Source organism: Castor canadensis, chromosome 6, assembly GCF_047511655.1.
Source record: "Castor canadensis chromosome 6, mCasCan1.hap1v2, whole genome shotgun sequence".
Classification (NCBI taxonomy): Eukaryota; Metazoa; Chordata; class Mammalia; order Rodentia; family Castoridae; genus Castor; species Castor canadensis.
In genome coordinates, this window is record NC_133391.1 from 61370700 (window position 1) to 61393889 (window position 23190).

The window sequence follows — 23190 nt, forward strand, 5'->3', positions numbered from 1 at the left end:
ATGCAGACTCTATGTAAATATTCATAAATTTTGCAGGGCTCAGTAGCTCATACTTGTATTCACAGATACTCAGGAGGCTGAGATTAAGAGGACTGTGATTCCAGGCCAGCCTAGACAAAATGTTTGAAAGACCCCTGCCTCCTCCCAAATCTCAATCAATAAAACTGGGTGTGGTGTACTCACCTGCCATCCCCACTAAGCAGGAGACGTAAATAGGAGGATCATGTCCAAAATGCCTGGAAAGAAATCTGAGACCCTATCAAAAAATACTTAAAGCAAAAAGGGCTGGGGAAATAGCTCATGTGGCAAAAGCACTTACTTAGTAAGTGTAAGGCCCTGAGTTTAAGCTTCAGTACTGCCAAAAAAATAAAAAAGAAAGAGAGAAAGTAGGCACTGAAAGCCAGATGTGGTAGTACATGCCTATAATACTAGCACCTGGTAGGCTGAAGGAGGATCATGAGTTCAAGGCCAGTCTAGCTACACAGTGAGATTCCATCTCAAACAAAATAAAATAAAATGACTAGAATTAAAGTCCAGAGCTTGAAGGGAGTCCAACATTTAATGGCTAGAAGATATAGAAAGACAGAGCCCAAACCATGGCCAGAAAGGTGAAAGAAAACAGACTGCTGGTATATAAGTTGAGGAGAGGATAGACAAAAACAAGGATAACAGTGTTGATGATGTCACAGTTTTAGTAGGATGAGAAATGAAAAATGCCCACTGCACTTAGGTAGCAGAGTTATGGTGTAGAAAGCAGAGTAGGACAGACTAAGAGGTGACTATAAGGTGAGGAAATGGTGATTACAGACAATTCTTTCATGAAATTTTTCTTCTAACTGACTTTGGTCCAGTACCTCAGGAATCCGTTTGCTAAAAAGGAGATTTATCAGAAAAATATTTTATATTGTAAGTCACTGGAAATACAGTTTCATGCAGTTACAAGGGCAGGAAAATTATTAAAATATAGCTCTTAGCTTTAACTTACAGTAAATCTGAATCCAGTGCAATTAATATAATTAATAGTGCAAATTACAGTGAAGTTTCTCACTTTTTTGGAGAAGCATTTCTAGAATGCAAACACTATATGCACAAAAATGACCACCTGCTGCTGAAGCCGGTGTTTATCGTCTTCTAGCTGCCTCATCTTTAGTCTTTCCAGCTCTACTTGGTGAACACAGTCCTCTTTGGCCCTGCGGATGGAGTCCTGAAGTTCTTGCAGGTTCCGTTCCCGTTCTGACTGCAGCTCCTTTTTCTCTCTTTGAAGCTTAAAACAAAAGCATCTGCATCATACTGTAAAATAGTCTATTATCCTTATGCTCAGTGAAATGTTCAAAATGCTTCTAATTTTTCATATCCTTTTTAGTTATTAGAAAGCTAATGTTTAAACACACGATTAAACAATCATCATTTAATAGGAACATACAAGTATATACAAAGATCCACAAAGCTGTATAAGCTCAGTTGAAAAGGGCCTAACCACTTAAAATTCCCATTTGAATAAAGTCCTTTTTTATTATGTAAGTAAATGTACCTGAACCTCTTCCCTTCTATTAGAAAGTTCTGATTCTCTACCTAAGTGTTTAGAAGATATATTTTAAGTTTAAACACTTAACTCATTTAGAATCTCCAGAAACTGTATAATGATAAGATGGATCAGGGTGATTTGCTGAGAAAATTTTAAGAAACATCACTGGAGAAGGAAGATATAAATTTAACTGAAAACAAATGTACTTATTTTAAAATATTTATAGAAAATATTAGGGTAAAATTTAATTAAACCTAATAAAATGCTAATTATGCATAAAATTAACTCATATTCTTATATCCTCTTGGTAGCTACGTTTTTATTTTTAGATGAAATCTTGTTATGTAGCCACAACTGGCCTTGATTTCATGAACCTCCTGCCTTGGCCTCCCAGACACCAAGATTATAGGCATATATCACTACATGGGGCTCAGGATCTGACTCTTTATAGGTGAGAGGGAAATTTCTTTGCTCTGAAAGCAAAATGAGGATTAAATGCCTCTGAGTCTACATATGTAAAGAAGAGCTACATATGCTCTTTATAGTCAGTGCAAATATCCATTCCTTCCACATAATGGGAGAGTGAACCCCAAACCTTCAAAATTATAGAAGTTAGCCAAGCTGGCCAAATGATGGTCAGCTACTTCAAACAACAAACACTTGTACCGGTGCACAGCCTGCTAACGTACGAAGCACACTTTATCTAGCGGACAGAAGCTTTCTCCAACGTCTGAGAACACTGCCTTGAAATGTTTTATTACACACACAGCAAAATTAATGATATGAATGTTATAGACCCTTTGTGAAATAGAGATAGGATCAGTGAATAGTGAATTGAATACCTCTGATTCTGCACAGGCAAGCTGCTGCTCTCGCTTCTCTAACTCAAGTAGAGTTTTTTGAAGTTTTCCTTCTAGAATACTATATTCAGCCACCTAAAATATAATAAAAGTTACCTTCTCTCCACATTCAAAACAAAACATACAAGTTCAAATCTCCCTCTGAAACCACCTGGTTTTTTTGGTTTTTTTTTTTTTGGTGGGGGGTGGTGGTGGTGTGTGTAGCACTAGAGTTAGAACTCAGGGGGTCAGGCTTGCTAGGCAGGTGCTCTTACTGCTTGAGCCATTCCACCAGCCCTGACCTTCTGTCACTTACACTCTCATACTGTAACTAAGCAGATGCTAGAGCAGATAGTTACAAATCAATTGTACCACTGTTTCAGATGTTACCTTTCACTACATTCCAGGAACTGAGTCCCTGTTTGGTCTCCTAGCCTAGAACCCCAATTTCTTCATGCTGAATGTCTTCTTTCAGACAGGAGTCCTGTTCAGCTTAAGAAACCTACCTGCTCAGCCTGCACAGGATGCAGGACTCTCTTGGTTTTCTATCTTTCAATTGGGACTGATCTTTTTTTTTTTTTTACTAGGACTTTCCAAATTTTTCTGCCTTCATCACCAACTAGTATGTAGGTCCTAGGCTGTTAGTCTTCTCTTTCCTCTTGGCAATAAATCCCTAGTTTGATGCTCTCAGAAGACTACTCTGAGATGGTGACAGTCATCGTATCTCTTTCTAGTCTTTTTTTTTCCTCCTTCTCCAAGACAAACACACATTTCAACCACTGGTCACATATTACAATTCCACAGTCTTTAAAATATGGAATTTAATCTAGGGTCTAGGTTTTTTTTTTTTTTAAAACCAAGTCTTTAAAAAAATATGATATCCATATGTAAACTCACCAGTTCAGAGACCAAGACTATACTGCCAAAACTAGGATAAATCCATGAATAGTAACTTAAGTCTAAAACTGCCTTTGCTAATTAAAGATCCTAGCCACAGTGTTAGTTAATGTAAAAAACAGTCGTTTTCAAACCTGGCATAAATATGCTCATTGTCTAGACAACTATCCTAATGTAACTACAGAATTTTTCACCTTATTTTGATGCTTTAGGTCTAGCATACCAACCAATCAGGATTATTTCTCATTAGTTCTGTTAACTCTACCATCTAGTTTTGGTGCATCTAAACATAGGTTAAGCAAATCACTAATACAAACACCTACATATTTGTGTTCTCATCAGAGTTTGGGTTCTGAATGCCTTTTCTTCTAGTGCAACATAACCTCTTGGGTGATCGCATCTTATTACCATCAGATACACTAAGAACGGAATTAGTATTACAAAGTCAAACCTCCCTCTGGGGGTCCAGGCCTGCAGACCTCTGAACATGTTGATACTCTTCATTATATCTCAAACTCAAGAATGTATAAAAACCTGAAATCACCCTCTTTAAAGAGTATTTTCTGTATACTTAGCATACACTGGGCAAAACAAAGTTGTGTGGCACCTACATTCTAAGGATAGATGGACTACACATAAGCAAGTGCATATTTAATATTATTAGTCAATACTATGAAGAAAATAAAGCAGAGTAAAGGGACAGTTAGTGCCTGGGGACAGGAGAAGGGGGCACTATTTTGGCTGTAGTCAAAGAAGGCCTCACTGAGATTATTCTGAACAGAAACCAAAAACTATCTCTGGAGGAAGATGTTTCGTAGATCCTGAGGACAGAGATGGTTTAGCATGTTTGAGGAACTACCAAGAGTTCAGTGTGGCTGGAACAGACTGACAAGAGATGGGGTGAAGCAGTGGCTAGGGCACAGATCATGTAAGACTTCCATACCCTGCTAAAAATTCTCACTTTTATCCTAACTATGAGGGGCAGTATGGATGAATTTTGAACACATAATTTTATACATTAAAAACACTACTCTTGGTCCAGTATGGATATAACAAAGTACAGGGGCCAGGAACAAAGGAGAAATACCAAGTTAAGAAGTAGTAATAATTTTAGGTGCAGGACCATGATGGCTAAACTAGAGAAATAGTGATGGAGGTGACAGACAGTGGTTAGTTTTCAGAATACATCCTAAATATGAAGCTAACAACATGATTTGCTAATGAACTGGGTATGAAATGAAAGAGAATCAGGATGAATTGTTTTGTGGCCTAAATGACTGAGTAAAACAGTATCATTTATTAAGATGGGGACTCAAGGAGCAAATTTACAGAGGATGGAGATAAAATAGCCAAGTACAGAGTCCGGTGAAGAAGGTGGCAATTGAAGCAGATAGGGGTGTATGTGTGTAATTTCATGTGTGTGTGTGGAATGCCAAGACAGTGGATGAGATCACCAAAGGAGTAAGTACACAGAAGGAAAAGATATTCAAGGATGAATATCTGAATGGTTCCTAGAAAGAGCCAATAAGCCCAATATTTAGAGATTGGACCTAGTATGAAAATCAGGAATGAGAGACCAGTAAAGACAATAGGCTACTAGGAGAACATAATTAAGAAAGTCAAACAGAGGAAGGTTTTAGAAAGAAAGCTCAAACTAGATGAAGATAAGAGAGGACTGCTTGGTAAGAGAAAAGCTGTGTGAATTAGCTTTCTGAGGGTCGCTGACCAGGGAAAGCACTAGGACTGTAGGGCAGCACTGAGGATCTCTTAAGGTGTAAGGATGTAAGCCTCCTTAACATCATTTCCTTAGCATCCTCTGTTCCATAATGCTATGGGTACTGTTTCAGCCTTCATTTTCATTTACACCCATTGCTTTCCTGGTCTCCCTGACTTTAGTTTCACATTCTTCTATCTTAACCACTCTTGTTCCATCAGAATAACTTCTAAAATGATTGCCTTATATTCTTATATAAAAATCTTTTCTGTTTCTTCTGTTTTGTTTCTCCAAATACAGAAGATGAACTGGCCTGCCTCTCCAAGAGCTATAGAGACAGACTTTTCTTCTGCTGCTTTAGACATCAGAACTCCACACTCACATTCATATTCCAGGACTTACACCCGTGGTCTCCAGGGTCCTCAGGCTTTCAGCCTGGCACTGAGAGTTACACCATCCGCTTTCTTGGCTCTATGCTATTATTGCCCATATTGTGTAAAGTGACCTATAAGGCATTTTGTCCTGTCTTATGTTTCTCAAATAAATCCCTACTTAACAACTTAAAAAATAAGATAGCGTTTCCCAAATCTCTTATCTTTGTCTACCAGAGTTCATCATCTGAACCACAGAATGGAGAAAACAAAGGGATTGTCTTTCATTCTTAAGATGATACATCTAAAATTTTCAACTGGGGAAAAAAAAAAATCATTGTTACCAAAATGATAACAAACCAAAAATTACTTGGTGAGATTATTTTTTTTGCTTCATTACACTGAAATTGACTTTTTATTTTTGCAAGAAAATGTCCAGTTATGGCACAAGCTGGATTTGTCACAGTTCTACTAATTTTATTAACTTTTCGAATTGGTTCATCATTTGAACTCTGCGAACCTTAATAACATAGAAAATATGTTATCCAAGGATAAAGTTACCTTGTCTTAAAGGCTAAGTGAAAACTACAAAACTTTATAATATTGCCCAGCTCTCTTAAATTCAATATGGAATACATGAGTTCTGTACCAAAACGCACATTAAAGTAACAGTAAAACTAGTATAATGTATGAAAATGTAAACTTCTCTTTATTGTTATTTTGACTATATGAACATTTCTTAAGAATGGAGATTTTTGAAGTAATCTTGTCTTTTTCTCTTAACTTTTTGAAAAAGTGCACTACTTATTTGTGTTTTTAATGGTTAAGGATTAAGCTAAACAAAGTTGAAATGGTAATTTAAAAGTCAAAGACCTGGAGGACTGTTTATAGCTATAAAGATAACTGCCCTCCTCTATAAACAAATGGAACAAAATACATGAAATGAGTGATTCCAGACACTGGGCAATAGGCAGCACAGGACTGCTAACTACTCATGACAGTATTTGGAAAGTCTTAAAATACGAGTATTTGAAAATAAGCGTAATTGTCAAGGTTTTGGCTTTTTCTTTCTTTTCTTCTTTTTTCTTTTTTGCTGAGGATGAAACACAGGACCTTGCACATGCTAGGAAGCTCTGCACCACTGAGCTACATTCCTTCCTTAGGGTTGCTTAATTTTAACTTTAAATATGAATAGGTAAGTATTAAACTTTTGCTTTGTGGAATAAGATTAGATGGTGTCACATCTTTTTACTAATTTATAGGTGATGATGTAACTACTGTATATTCTTAAAATATGCTATTTTCTTTTTCATAAAGAGGTAGACATTTTCTCTATAGCATTCACATTTTAAATACATTTTGAGTAAGAAATACATTTGCATATTTCAAACTCCAAAAAGCACTTCACAGTGAAAACCCACTCCTGCCCTGACCGTTCATCTTACCCATGTCAACACAAACCTATGATCAGATCATTCTTTTCAAAGCTTTTCTTCAATGCAGGTACAAGATATCATCAATAGCACCAATGCTCTTCCCTCCCTCAATTTTTACACAAGTTATTACCTTTTTCTTTACAAGTGATTCTCTTTCTCGGTCCCTTTTTTTCCACTCCTCTGCAAGAACCTGCATATGAGCCAATTCCTTCTGCTTCAGCTACAAAAGAAAAGTCAAATCACCCAAAGAAACTTTGAATATGTCACACCAATGAATCAGCTGTGTTCAGTTAAGAAACTAATTCTGATCGCTAATTTTTAAGGCATTTTATTTTATGCTTTTTCAAAATGGAGGTTGCTTAAGGAAATTAATATCCATATTATATAACTCAGTGTACCTCAGGAGAGTAAAAGCTAAAATGGTCAATTCTGTTTTCTTACTCGATTGTTTGGGGACTAATTGTGCTAGGTTCTAGAAGAATATACCAAATAAAAACCTCATATTAAAAGAATAACCATTCTTAATTTTGCCCAACAATAATGGACGAAATTTAGGGAAATCCTTCTGAGTGGTGTCTGCCAAACTGTCACATTTCACCTATTTTTAAAAAATTCTTCTTTAAAAGTAAGGCACTGTTGACATTCAAAGAAACTAGACAGGAACATGGAGGGAAAACTTTTGCTATGGAAAAGGAAAAATATACTAGATAGACAAAAATTGATTTTTTAAGTAAAACTTAAAAAATAACCTGATTTTCAAAAATGTCTTCTTGCATCTCCTTCCACATTTCTAGCTCAAGTGCTGCTTTGTACTCTAAGGTTTCCCGAGGCTCCATCTGAATCTCTGAAGGACAGGGTGCTGGAGGAAGAGAAGATGGCTTCTGTTGTACTGCAGGTACACCCTAAGACATGAATGAAAAAGCATACTTCATTCAACACACTCACATGCACACTATATCCCTCTAAAGGAATTTGGTAACACTCAACTACATTTACCTGAGATGAATCAGAGACAAAAATCTCACGCATTTTTACTAGTCCATAATCTTCTAGAGTCACTGTGTAAGACAGATCTACAATCCTGTTACTTGACCTACAAATTAAATAGCAAGTGTGTTAAAATTCATAGAAACACTTTTGTATTACTTTGCCTTTTCTTTTCCCAGTACAGTGGTGCTGAGGAGTAAGCACATAACCTGCACTCCTGCTCTGAAACTGCAGCAGCCTTTGCAGGCTTCAAGACTTCCAGATGCAGGGCTTTCACTGATCATCACAGGTACCTTTGAAGTACCTGCCTGAATTCATTAGAAAATGATCTGAACAGCTGCACACTTTCAAAACTTAAAAGTAAAAAGTGAGATTTAAAACTTTCCTGCCCACAGGTAACTGCTGCTAACAGTTTGTTCTCTCTGTTTCATTTACATGTAGCTACGCATGCACATTAACAGTTTTGTCCTTTTCCTATTTAGATCAGAAGGATTTTCTTATGTTATAAGCATTAATTTAAAAATGTGGGGACTTGTTTGTTTTCTGCAGTGCTATGAATAAAACCCAGGGCCTTGGACATGCTAGGCAAATGCTCCACCAATGAGCTATATCCTCAACCCCAAAATGGGGTTTGTTTCCTGCCTCTAAACTCTACTAATGGATGTATGCAGTAAGATATACATAACAGTTTATGTAAGTTATTCTGAACTCTTTTGCCTGCTTTTCCTGGGATGAACAAACTCATGTGTAAATCTTTTACTGGACATATGTCCTGCCCCAGGATAATTCCTAAAAGCAGGATAATTATATATTATTTTGGCCATAATGAGTACTTCTCTATTCCCCAGAACTACATGTAGCTTTACCAATAGATAATAAAAACAGACAAAACATTAGAGGAAAATAAAATCTTAGTAGCCCAAAAACATGATTTTGTATGAATCAAATATATTCTAGTTAAACAAAGCTTTAATAAATGCATCTCAGACAATTTGAACTTTTAATTAATCAACCAACTTCACATTTTCTTCTCCTAATCTCACAAAGTTATAAAAGAAATGAATAAAGTAAAACAAAGCATTACTATATGGTAGAGAATTTCCTGAGCACATCTTAGGTAAGTCTCCTAAAACTTTGCTGTAGGCAAAGTAGAGCAATAAAAATGATATTCAGAACAGACAGCACTAAAATAGCTTGGACTATTAATGATTAATTATATTCTACTTGTCATCAGAAAAGAATGCTAATTTTTAATAAACTTTTCAGTAACAGAATAGAGAAAAAGAATTTTCAATTAACAAACATCAGATTTTTCAGGACAACAGTTCCCATATCTACCAAGCGAATAAAGGTTTTACTAAATCTTTCAGTCTCTGTACATGGTTATGGATGGAGAAAAGAGAAGAAATTTCAATAAAACAATTGTAGAGCTCAGATTTTTGCTGAGTCTTAGTTCTTTCTATATTCTCATTAGGTTTTTTAAACAAAGGTAAATGGTATAGATGTAAAATTGAATTAAAATTTTTATTGTTAAATTTAAAAAGGATAATTCAACAAATATGTTGGTTAAAATATAAAAACTCAAGTTTTAGATTTTCAGGGCAGCAATGAAGTTAAGGGAAAAAAAAAAAGAAAAAAGACCCAAAACCCACACTATTTTGTGATTCTAGGGATGGGGCTTTGTGCATACTAGGCATGTGCTTTACAAGTGAGGTACTTTCCCAGCACTCAGTAATTTATTTTACAAACTGCTTCTGAATACTGATAAATGTAACATTCTCAGATTTTAGATTTGAGGCAAAAGTTAAAAGTTTTTTCAAGAAGAGAAAGTCACAGCATTCCCAACATGAAAATAATGTAAAAATACATTATAAATTTAACCTTAAATAACAAAATAAAATAATAGATACTGAATTTAAAAACTGTCAGGCTGGTTGGGCATTGTGGCCTGAAATCCCAGCACTCAGGAGGCAGGGGCTCATGAGTGTAACCCAGTGTGAGCTATACATAGAGAGGCCCTGTCTCCAAAAAAATAAAACAACAAAATCCAAAACTGTCCAGCTAAAGAGAAAAGAGGAAAAACACTTAGCAATCTGAATGAGAATTACAATATTATAAGAGCAAAGATTCTTTTGCTTTTATGAAGTAAAATGGATATCAGAAAGCTAACATGCAAACTGGAATACACACCCCACAAGTCAAAGAAAATGGTCAGCAAAAAGAGGACATGAAAAGATAAAGCTGTTCACCAGAATCAGTACTAGAACAAAGGCAAAGTGAAAACCAATTTTATGTAATGCATTACCCTTGTGCTGCTATGACAGGTACGCTTTCACTGTAAGTTTGACGCCAACACTGTTCACCACTGGAGCCTAAAAAGCGAGTTTTTTCTGAAGACAAGATGTTAGAAAGCTGGATTCTTGCAATTCCCAGGAGTAAATCTTTACTCATTTTATCCTTGTGCCACAATTCAACCAGCAATGGAATACTAAAGAAAAGAGAAACGTGTTCATGCCTATCAAGTAAAGTCTTTTCTGAACTAAACTCTTTGAATATCCTTATGTAATCAAAGATGCTTTTATTACCTGGAAAGTCATCTAACACACTGTTAAAAGCTCAATTTTGAAGGCAAGAAATACAAAGTACTAGTACATTATCTATACCTCTTTGTAGGCAATAAAGAAACCCATTTAAACATTATTATTCCCATTAAAAAATTAAGAGAATATGTGGCTACTCTTCATTCTTTCTTTAAGAATATATAAATTTGGATTTTCATACTCTGAGAAAGTAAAAGACATGTCACAGATCTCATTTTTCTTCAAAAATCTATCCCAGACAACTAGATTGACACTGCTAGTTTACAAATAAAAAGGTAAAACAACAAGTAACATACTATATGTACTCAGTGAATCAATAATCAAAACTAAATAGTATTATTTATCTCCTTATAATACAAAAAGGCAAGCCCACTTGTCAAAGCTCCTGCATTACTAGCGGATTATTTTTAAGTTCAAGTACTTAAACTCAGGCTAGTAAGATGAAAATGAAAAAAAGGGCATATAGTAAGTCATACAGAACTCTGCTATAGAGGCAGATTTTTCATTCTCAAATGCATAAAGAGCTTTGGATTTAAACCTGTACAAATTCCTTTCAATTTTTAAGCACTAACTTAAGAAAATACAATATACACATTACCGTAAGAATGTATCTTGCAGTTGATGAGGCAGAGTTGCAAAATCAAATGCACAGTAAGACTGAGGAAGAAAGACTTCCATGTTTTTCCGAACTTCTACAGGAGGATTAGTCATAATAGGAGCTGCACTTCCAAAGAATGGATATGAGTACCTAGAATTTAAGAAATACAAAGTCTTAAAGCATAGTCTATGGATGAGATTTACAGTCTGGATTTTTTAAAAGCCTAATAAAACTATCATAAACAGAATCTTTTAAATTGAAACTTATAGGAATACTAAACTGTCATTTAGAGTTCCTTGAGGGTGAATATCCTTTTTCATCTTTGCGTTCCCAGAACAAACAAGCAGTTTCTGCCACATACTACACAACTAAGAAATGCTTGCTAAATTTAATTTCTAAACCTTCTTTCCTTTCAGGCAATAATGTCCTAATAGCTTATGGACTGAAAACTCTTTAACAATGCCAAAAGAATATATTCATAGTAATCTGTCTTTGAACAGAATCAGGATAAAAACAACTCAAATTTATTAATTGATGAGTCAGAGTGACATAACATTATGTCTTCCTTTCATCATTAAAAACCATACTAGATCAAATGGAAAAATGCCTGACTATAGCTGAACTTACCCTGTATTTAAAGCCAAATATAACTAGGTGTGGTGACACATGCCTGTCTGTATTGGCAGCGACTCAGGAAACAGATAAAAGGCCAGCTGGGGTTAAGTTAGCATGAGACCCAATCTAACTACCAAAAAAGCAAAAGGACTGGAGGCTCAAGTGGTAAATGCTTGCCTGACAAGCCTGAGGCCCTGAGTTCAATCTCTAGTATATAAAATAAAATGAAATAAAACAAAATAAAAAATAAGTTCCCATGTATTCACCTAAGTCCTATATCATTATATATCCAATGAAGTCAAGCTATCTCAGAGAGACCATGCCCTGCAATTTCAACCCTACCACTCTACTATAGGATCCAGGTACTAAAAGAAAAAAGATCCGAAGATTAAATGGTTTTTCAAATACCAGTCTTATGTCACAAATTTCATTACCCAGTTGAAAACTATAATTTCATACCAATTCAGAGCGTAACATAAAATTTATCAAATGAACAATAAAATTAAATGGCCAACATTAAAAGTGCCTAAAACAAAAGACTGAACCAGCATCAAGTGTTAAATGGGTAGTAACTGTTCATTTCCTTCTTTGCCAAGTGAATTACTATTCTCCCTCATATACTGACTTATTTATCAATCTGTCATCCTCATTAAATTTATGTGGTTCATGTACCTCTCAGACCAGCACACTGCTGGCATAATGTAGGCACTTAATGATTAATCAAATGGTCCTGATGGCAAGAAGTAAACATAAAAATTAATATGGCTGCTTTCTAAGTGGGCTTTGTTCGGGGCTCCCTCTCCTGGTATCTAACTTGAGATGGCATCTGTTTCTATGCTCTTGGTCAACATTCTCTCTAGGTTTATTAAGATCAGATTCCAGAAGCAGCAGAAGAGAGAAGTTAGCTAAAAGAGTGAAAGGCAAGAAAGACAAAAAACTGGAGAATTAGTAGTAATTCTACTTCTAAAATGGAGAAAATAAACCCTGTGGGAAAAGCTATGTCCATGAGAGAAAATCTTTTTTCACTCTCCAATTTCCAAATAAAAACATTTTAGTAATGACTCTTAGCATTTAACATATCAACTGCAAAACTTAAGGTGAGCTGGAAAGACTTGTTTGAATTCACAATCATGATCATAGCTAGATACATCATTCCTAACAAAGTATGGAGGATTTGGAAACAACTTGAGAAGAAATCAAATATTAAAAAATCACAGTTATGCACCTGAAAGCAGGTAGATCTCAAATAACAGGAATGTGTACTTGCTTAAAGTCATAGGACCAGCATTCCAAGATGACAGATTTTTTTCACTTTAATCACGGATGACCAACAACTTGATTTCAAACACTAATGGTTACTCCAAAGAAATTTATAAGAAAAAGCTAAATACTCCAAACACATTATTGTATGACATTCAATTTATATCTAAGTCACAAGTCTATGAAATTATAACATTATTAAAAACAAATTATTATGTAAAGCCATTTAACTGATTATACACATACATAGTAATTCTTTATATTGAACAGTAGACATATTCTACTTCCAACTCATTAAGCACAGTTTTTAGATTTGAAGTTATAAGTATTAGGAATACAACCTTCTATTATAATATTTGGTTTTTCAAAAAGAGGCAGATACTCTACTACAACTTGTTTTTCTTTCTAGAAAACAAAACAAAACTCTTTAAAGCTCAAGAGCATTTTAAAGCAGCATCAATAAATAATAACAAAACACCTACAATTATACCAGAATAGGTAAGACTCTTACTTCTCATATTACCAATGCCACACTGGTTTAAACTCAAAGTCATTGGGATATAGTTTTATCCTCTTTTGGGGACCACTGATTTAACAAAAGTTATCACTCTTTAGTGATCTTTCTCTTCAACTCCCCAAACAGAAGAAAAGCATTTCTCCTAAATCAAATCGAGTCAAGTCACACCTTAATACACAGTTGACAGGATAACCAATTTCCAAGCCATGAACACTCCTTAAGTCTATGGAAAAGCAAAAATGATGTGCTGTTGATGGAACAGCAATCTTCTGTCCTGAAGTTGTTTCTGAAGCATGGGATGCAATCACTGCCTGAGCCAGTGAAGCAGGTACAGAGGAACTAATGCCTAAAATAAACATAAAATTTAAAAAAAGAAAATCAGTTGTTCAGATAATTTAAAGCTGGCATCTCACTTATATTCAAGCAAGGAATTTAACTATTCTGTTTTATGAACATATGAACTGAAGCATAAGCATCTTAAATGTGGCTTGCCCTAAATTACCTATACTTTAATTCCTTTTTAAAATTGTAAAAAGAGCTTAAAGACAGGCATGTCTTGTAATCCCAGAACTCAGGAGGCCAAGGCAGAAGATTACAAGTTTGAGGTCAGCCTTAAGATACATAGTGAGACCAAAAGAAAAAAAAAATGAAATAAAGAGTTTCACCATATATTACACAGCATAAAAACAAGTAGAACAGATGCAGTTATGCCTGACTATAGCCTGGCAGGCATTAGTTTATTTCTAAGAGGTACCTGAGCATAACTGAGTATATGAAATGTGCACTTAAAATTTACTGCAGATATAATTACGTGACTTTTTACAAAGTAGTTGTGGTTATTTTAAGCATATATGAAATCATCCCCAAAAGATAAAACTTGGAAAGACAGATATCTAGTCTAACCTAAATATAAAGCAGCTATGGTTAATGAGTGGCCTAAGTTGTACAGCTATTCAGTAAAGAAGTTAAACCTTGCACCCAGACTTTTAACTCCACCACTGCTTACTTATACTAGTAGTTGCAAGTACAGACCCTTGTGTAATGGATGGTAAAGTTTTATAAAACCAGATACATGTATTCTCAGATTCTTTAAGGTCAAAAATTTTTATTCAAGAATTTACTAGGTTTGCTAGTGGAATTTACTAGTTTAAAAACCTAGGTACCAGTAGTTCACAACTATAATTCTAGTTACTTAAGAAGTTGAGATCTAGAGGATCATGATTTGAGGCCAGTTCAGGCAAGAACTTCATAAGATCCCTCATCTCAAGTAATAGCTGGGTACAATGATGCACTCCTGTCATCCCAAACTACAAGAAAGGCTAAGATTGGGAGGTTCACAGTTCCAAGACAGCTTGGGCAAAAAATATTTCACAAAACCCCCATGTCGATGGAAAAAAGCTGGGTGCAATGGCACCTGCCTGTTATCCCACCGATGGCAGGAAGTGTAAAATAGGAGGATCGTGGTCCAGGCTGGCCTGGGCAAACAGTGAGACCTATCTCCAAAATGACCAGAGCAAAAAGGCAGAGACCTGTTCAAGCTGTGGAGTACCTGCCTAGCAAGCGTGAAGCCAAAACAAGTACCACCAAAAAAGTAATTTAGTTACAAGAACTATATTCTTGATTTCTTTTGAATAAACTATTTCCAATTTACAAGTAAAATGAAACATTCTCTTACCTTAATTTAGTACATTATTATGAAGTTAAATGGATCACAATTACTTTAAATTGAAATTTTTTAGATCATCACACATTCTTGGTTCTTAAAAACTCTACAATCTTAAAACCACAAAAGTTCTCACAGCCAGCTGTAAATTAGACGGCTGCAAAATCCAATACCTAAAAGACGTGTGAAAAGAACATCTTACCCTTTAGATTTTGTTTTGTATCCTTATCATACTGTAGGCTTTCCACTTCACTTTCTGTTGCGTCATCTTTGGTTGGAGGTGTCTGGTTGTGAGGCGGAACAGGGGACGTGCTTGATGATTTTGGTCCAGTAAGTGTCTTCTCCTTAATGGGGGTTAAAACTCTCTTCTTTGAATGCTCAGGCTCATGTCCATTCTGGGTCTTTAATTCAATTAAAGACTAAAAACAATTTTTAAATAAAGTATAATTTGCGAAATACTTTCCTTCATAATTAAGCAAAAGACTTGGCGTTGGTTTTTTTTTTTTTTTTTTTTAAAGTACAAGTTTCCTTTCCCAGTTTGGATATTCCTAGTCTATTTTTCTTCATAATTTGCAAATTTCCTTATAGCATCTAGGACCAGAAATAGCAAGATGAACAGGAAGGAAATGTATCCAGAGCGGAGTACCAAAATGCATCCTAATGGGTAAGAAGGGATATTTGAGAAAAGAAGTCAGGCACAGGTGACCCTGGGAAGAGTTATTACTACCAAGGTAGTGCAGTAGAGGGCTATCCCCTACACAGAAAAAACATTTCCTCTCTCTCCTTCGCTCCACTACCCTCTAAATATATATGTGTGTGTGTATGTGTATGTGTGTGTGTGTGTGTATAAATTAAAATTCTCACATCATCCTATCTTCAATCCACAATCTACATATAGAACAATTTTTCAGAAGATATTAAAGTGGTTCTACAGTGGTTTATTTGGTACTAATAAACCAAGAATGTGCTGGAGATATGGCTCAAGTGGTAGAGCTCTTGACTGGCAAGCACAAGGCCCTGAGTTCAAACCCCAGTGCCACCAATTTCAGCTCAAGTTGTGTCAACCAAACAGATATCACTACTGAAAATTGCCAAAAATAAGGTCTAAAAATGTTCTTTTATTAGCATTTCCTTTCTGCTATAGTAAATGGCCATGAATTGGGGGGGTGGGGAGAAATGGTTTCCACTAACCAGAAGACTGTCCTGAGGGCTAGGAAGGTTCTGAGTATAGCTACTTACAAACTGTAAAGCAGAAGTTACTGCACTTTTCTAAAAGGTTTATTCAGAAAGGTGATCATATAATGTAATCCACTAATTATGAAAAATAAAAACACTCAAAACTCTTCTAGGTTCAACTTTTAGAATCATGAGTGGCACTGGAGAACCTGTGTAAATGGTTAGCAGAGTCACTACTTACCTGAGAATCAATGCCTTCTCTCTGCAGAGAAACAGACACTCCCACAGTTGGGGCAAGCTCCAGAGGAATAGGGGCGAGCTTTTGCTTGGCTCTGTTTGGAGGGTCAAGGGTAAAAGCGCCCTCAACTGTGACAGGGTGCTGGTTAATTTCTGTGCTGCCCTTTTTCAGTAATCCATTTAAAGGTATTTCTGTACTTCCAAGTGACTGGTCTCCACAGCAGAGATGGATCTAATGTGAAAGGGAAAAAATTTAAAAAAGCTTTACATTTTCTCCTCTTTCCTAAATACCATAAATTTAATGAAAGTCATAAAATAATTCCTACAAGGAAAATAAAATGCAGGCTAACTCCCTGACATGCATGACATAAAGAATTCTCACATAGGACTATTAAAACTGGTGATAAAACACAGTTTACTAGTGCCTAAATAACAGTTGTCAGGTTTTTTTTTTATTTTCATTTCTTTATTGAGTAAGGTAACTTAAATGTTACCATTTTTCTTTCTCTTTGGCTACTTTAATATTTCATCATATGCAAATTGTATAATAAAAATGTGTGTGAATTTAAATAGAAAAATATCTCAAGAATATTTTTCTATTTCCATTTGAATATTAACTTAAACAGTGTATCAGTCCGATTTGGAATTTAAAAAACCTCAAAAACTTTTGTTTTATTCACCCATAAAACACCTTGACTTGTTTTCCTTTTTCTTGTTCTTCGCTGTGTACATAAAACAGAAGGCTGAATGGTAAAAGGTAAAAGAATACCTCTGGGATGGAAAGTATTGTTAATCTAAGCAAAAGTTCAACATTACTACCTTTTGAAATCTATGGGGAAAAAAAAAAAAAAAAGACAGGTACATGGTACACAACTTCTTTATCCTTACTGCATTTGACCTTAGAAAACAGCATACTGAACAATGAGCAAGCACCATGTTAAAATGCTTTTCCTCTACTATCAGCAGTGACAGGGCTAAGAGAGACCTAACATTAGTCTGCCTCCCAAGTGTTGAACTTAGAGGCACATGCTACATGCCCACCTTGTAACTTATACTTAATGTTATTAGGTAGAATATTTTTATAGGCTAGAGACAAAGTGTTTTTATTACTTAAATGTTCTCCACTAGAAGCAAATAAGTCAATACTTTGCATAAGGATACATAAGATATACAGTAAAATTTTAAGTGCTTTTTCCTGCATTTCCGTATTTTACAGTCTTCAGTTTTCTAAATATCTTGGGTTTAGCAGAACCATCTTTAAAGTCTAGTGCTACTCATGATAAAAGTGAGAGCACACAAGGGAGGGATGAGGATAGGTAAGATACCTAAAAAACTAGCTAGCATTTGTTGCCCTTAACGCAGAGAAACTAAAGCAGATACCTTAAAGCAACTGAGGCCAATAGAAAAGGGGAACAGGTACTAGAGAAAAGGTTAGATCAAAAAGAATTAACCTAGAAGGTAACACCCACGCACAGGAAATCAATGTGAGTCAATGCCCTGTATAGCTATCCTTATCTCAAGGGTTTTAGCAAAAACCCTTGTTCCTTCCTATTATTGCTTATACTCTCTCTACAACAAAATTAGAAATAAGGGCAAAATAGTTTCTGCTGGGTATTGAGGCGGGGGGGGGGGGGGGGGGGGAGAGGGAGGGGGCGGAGTGGGTGGTAAGGGAGGGGGTGGGGGCAGTGGGGAGAAATGAACCAATCCTTGTATGCACATATGAATAATAAAAGAAAAATGAAAAAAAAAAAAAAGTCTAGTGCTACTAAAATTTCTTAATGTCTCTTCTTACCTCCTACCCCAAATGCAGTCTGATGACTGAGATTATTTTACTCTAAACAGATGGTTTCCAACCCTGTATTTTACCACCCCAATTAGGTTTGATTAAAAGCACTATCATAAGATAAAAGAATATCTTTTCATTAGAATCCAATTTAAAAAGTGTTTACAAATAAATACTCAACTCAGGGGCAGGTTTTAGAAAGCTGTCATTATCTCTGATTTTAACAGCAATAAGGTAAATTCTAAAATTTAAAGTATAATCTTTGTGACCATAGTTACCATCTCCACTAACAATACAAAACCCTTGTCTGTAGTCATAGCTCTAGGCTGTAGGTACAACTTACGATAAAGTACTAATAACTGATACATCTTTTTTTCTCAATAACTGAATAGTGAAGGTTATCTCCTGAAAAATTCTGAAGTGACTTTGTGACTTACATAATACCTAAAAAAATAAGACATGGCAGAAAGATCTCCACTACTGAAATAGGATAGAGTTTACAGCTAACTCTACTTTAGTATTCAACTGACAGCTTCAAAACCATCTTCAACAAAAACAATTTGCTATAGTACTTACTTGTAGTTTAGACTGAAGAGCCAGGTAAACACGAAGAATTTCTACACTGCTACGTATGCGAACAGATGCTCTCTCTGGTTCAAAGTTTGGGTTGATCAAATCACTGAAGGGTTCATTTGTAACATCATTTCCCAGTAAAGAATAGTAGAAGAAAAACTCAGGCTGTCTTTCTGGAAGTTTCATGTTACATGGAATTAGCTAAATATTTAAAGAAAAATAAGAATATTACTTTCTAAACCACTGAACATGTAATCTGCTACACTCCAATCATATTTCCTAAAAATGCTTATTTTTTTAAAAAATTTTAAGTCTTAAATGAACCACTCAAAATTTCTAAATCTTTGCCAGATTACTACCAAAATACTAGCTTAATTTTTTAAAGTGTTATCTTAGAAAAGCACAAAGGTACTAAAAGTCTTAATAAATTTTAGTTGTCTTAAAGTTTTCATTTCATTCAATATGAATGAATGCGTGAATAATGTTTTGGAAGGGTCAAATATTTTAAGCTAAGCTTTTCTTATTTTTGCATACTTTACTTCATCTCCTTATTCTACCAACAGAGGTAGAAAAGGTGAGAAAAGGTTAAAAAAAAATCTTAATCCAGACTGTTTAATATATAACATCTTAGTGTATGCCTAAAGTCGATTTTTAAAAAATCTTACAGACCTATGAATTAAAAGCTGTAAAACATGACTTTTGTAGTAGGAGTGCCACTTCTCAGTTGTCAGTTTTCGTGGTCACATATGACTAAAACATGGATTTCTGTGCTATAAAGTATGAAATATCTTCTAACAGACCCTAAATGTTCACTAGAAGATTGTTAAACAACAAGCTATTACTATTTCATGTATCCACCAATAGGAAATGTCTTAAAATATAGTTAGTTACCATACAGTATGACTGCTACTAATGGTAGACTGACATGAAAGTTACCTAAGACACACTGTTAGGTTAAAAAAAAGTCAGTCTAGTTTGGATAGTTGTAAAAATAAAAGCACTAACTACTTAGATTAAAATAGTACAGCAATGGAGACATAATACTCAACATACTTAAATTATTTTAATCCTATAAATTGTATTTATGTTTGATAGAGCAGATTTTAGTCATGTGGATATACACATATAGGGAGAAGCACCTACACAGGGTAGCAATCCATAAGCACAGCTTCATGAAGAAAAACAAGGAAATTGAGGGGGAAAGACAAAAGTACATGTGTCAATGAGGAAATTACAGTACATCAGGGGAGAAAGAGTAAACATCCAAAGAATCTTTACTGATAAATTATGAATGTAAAATAAAATGTGGTCACAATTTGTATATTTCACTTTTGAATGGGGACTGGGCATTTCTGTACCTCTAAGAAAGTACAGTTTAATAAAAATTTTAATTGTAAGCCATATTCTCTATTTTTAAAAATGTTAGTTTATTACAGCTGCTATACACCAACATAAAGTCAAGAAAAGCAGACTGGATCCTGAAAAGGACAGTAGAGTAACAACTGATTTTGTGTTGAGCCACTGTCGACAAGAGGCAATCTACCACGATCAATCAGGGCACACTCTTGCTGGGTGTGCCAAGGTCCCTGACCACTCTTATAGTCAGGCCACTTCCAAGGGCTGTTTGTATAGCTAATAACCTTAAGAAATAAGGTAAGGTGTCTTCCTGGACAAAGACCAAGACTGCTGCTTACTACTTACAATAAAAGTGGTGTATTCCCCAAAATTCACATTCCTCAGCTGTGACAAAACCCCAATGAGACTTGAGGTAAAGAGAATAGAAGAAAATATACTAATGGTCAATAGTCATGTTGCTCACTAATCTCAGAGAATTCTTACCTGCTCCAACTGGGTGGCAAATGCTATAGTCACTGACAGAACAAAAGAGTCAGTACAATACTCTGCTGGTCCAATCTGATGGTAGCCTCCCTCCTCATTGAGCACTGCTACAATGTCCTTTGGGTCAAGTCCAGATAGGCTGGTAGGTACTTTACAGAGAAAAACACAATTAGATTGCAATTTACTATAAACCACTGTAAGATTGATTTATATATATATACTTTTTTTTGTTTTGGTTTGGTTTTGTTTGAGATAGGGTCTTGCTATGTAGCCCAGGCTGGCCTGGAATGCACAATCTTGCTGCCTCAGCTGCCCAAGTGTTGGAATTACAGGTTTGTACCATCATGCCTAGACCATTAAAACTAATTATATTTTTTGATTTGCTTGACAATTTTCATGGACACAGTATCTCAAAAATTTTTCATTTAATTTCTTATATACTCTCCAAAGAAACTTTATTTAACCTTATTTTTCTGTACATAAAAATCCATACTCTGAAATAACACTTTAAAAACTTCAATTTAAACCTAGGGGCATAGCTCAAGTGGTAGAGTGCTTGCCTAGCAAGCTCAAGGTCCCGAGTTCAATCCATAGTACTACAAAAAAAAAAAAAAAAAAAGAAAATCAATTTAATAAACCACAGAAAAGGCATCTAACATAGGTTTCCTAGTGAAGCAAAGCAAGAGAGCTAAGCAGGTTAAATAAAAGCTAGATCTAAGAAAGGTAACTGAAGAGAAAACAGGGTAGTAAAAAGAAATACAGGAACTGTATGAACAAAGACACAGAAACAAGAGAATGCATGTGTAAAAGAACCAAACTAGGTGTGGTATGCCAAATTAGGGTGAGGACTGATGTACAGAAAGAGGTATAGTTGGAGAGAGAAGCAGAAGTTTTCCCATAAAGGGCCTTCCTGAATACTATGCTAAAACATTTGGATAGTTTTTTAAGAATAAGGGAAAACTGTGAAATAATTTGAGAAAAGATCAATAAAATCAAATACATATCAATATAAAAAGACTAGACAGGACGAGGTTTTCTAATTGATTTTTTTGGAAGGATTCAAACACGCATAGGCAGTGTTGGGGGAATACAGGAAAGTGGGCATTCTAAATCAGTATACATTAGTACAACCTACTATACTAATGTATCATTGCTTATCAAAATTTTATATAGTCATATCCTGTATGGCTATATAAACAATCAATGCCTTTCTATAAGTTAACCCTAAAGAGATGTGCTTATTGTTGCAATGGCTGAAAACAGCATAATGGTTAACAGCACAGATATTTAAGTCACAGAGACCAAAGTTCCAATCCCAGTTGTCTTTACTATTATATAGTATATATGTATTTTTTCTCTTGCAGAACTTGAATGTGGTTGTAAAGAAGATCAAATTAAATATAGAAAACAAAGTACTCGGTACAGTATCTGACACATTAAGCACTTTAATAAAGGTGCCATTACATAGGCTAACAGAGTTTAGAAGTTACAATAACAACTATGACAAGCTTCTTGCTGTCAGGGAATAAAAAAACAAGTATGGAGAGAGTAAAAATGAGGGATAAATCTTATGTAGAAAAGGAATTGAAAGTGTCAATGTGAATTCATGCTGTTTGATATATATGTGCAAATACATATTTAAAGAGACATATACACAAATATATATATCTAGATACACATAAATATCTTTAAACACATATGTGTGTGCGTGTGTGTGTGTTGAGGATGTCCCCTTCAAAACTCAGGGTTGAAACAGGAAACTTGATAAAAGAAGTCAAAGAACTGGACTTGGGGACTAACCCAACTGGTAGAGTGCCTACCTAGAAGCACAAAGACCTGAGTTTAAACCCAGTACTGCAAAAAAGCAAAATCAAAGAAATAAATGGAGACAGTACACATTCTCCATTTGAAGGATAGGAAGATTCAATATTGTCAAGATGTCAGCTCTTCCTAACTTGATTTATATATTAAATGCAATCTTAACCAAAATTCTAGCAAATAATTTTGTGGATTCTGACAAAACTGATTCTAAAGTTTACATAGTGAGGCAAAAGACCCAGAACAGTCAGTTCAACACTGAAGAACAAAGGACTAACTCTATCTAACTTCAAATCTTCTTAATGAAGCTATAGCAATCAAGACAATGTGGAATTGATCAAGGTATAGAAAAATACATCAATGGAACAGAAGAGACAGAAATACATGCACGTAAGGTCAACTGACTTTTGACAAAGGAGAAAACGCAATGCAATGGAAACAAGACAGTCATTTAAACAAATGGGGCTTGTATCTACACGTTAAAAAAAAGTGAATCTAGGCATAGATCATACATCCTTTACAAGAAAAATGAACACAAAATAGATAACAGACCTAAAATAAAATCCTGTAAGGCAACATTAAGAGAAACCTCTATGACCCTGGAGGTGGCAACAACTTTAGATATACTAATAAAGGTACAATTCATGAAATACTTGATAAGCTACACTTCATTAAAATTAATGAAACCCAGTATCAAGAGACAGCAAGCCACAGAATGGGAAAACATTTGTAAGACATACAT

The 23190-nt window shown here is 35.1% G+C and overlaps 1 protein-coding gene across 4 annotated transcripts in view; it reads right to left on the reverse strand.

The window, feature by feature from the left end:
- The window catches only part of Cep120 (centrosomal protein 120), a 62980-nt gene that overhangs the window by 28414 nt on the left and 11376 nt on the right, over positions 1-23190 (reverse strand). For 3 of the 4 annotated variants that reach the window (XR_012448982.1, XM_020176305.2, XM_074076569.1), the window contains 12 exons: positions 20631-20779; positions 18795-18992; positions 16440-16667; positions 15225-15441; positions 13528-13705; positions 10968-11117; positions 10075-10257; positions 7779-7875; positions 7532-7684; positions 6913-7002; positions 2368-2460; positions 1103-1264 (listed from right to left, as the gene is read on the reverse strand). Coding sequence is in view for 3 of the 4 variants with exons in the window: in XM_020176305.2 (XP_020031894.2) it covers positions 1103-1264; positions 2368-2460; positions 6913-7002; positions 7532-7684; positions 7779-7875; positions 10075-10257; positions 10968-11117; positions 13528-13705; positions 15225-15441; positions 16440-16667; positions 18795-18992; positions 20631-20779 (1898 nt within the window). In the remaining variant the exon portion in view is untranslated. The remainder of the gene's footprint in view (positions 1-1102; positions 1265-2367; positions 2461-6912; positions 7003-7531; positions 7685-7778; positions 7876-10074; positions 10258-10967; positions 11118-13527; positions 13706-15224; positions 15442-16439; positions 16668-18794; positions 18993-20630; positions 20780-23190) is intronic. The other variant, XM_074076570.1, reaches the window with a different exon arrangement.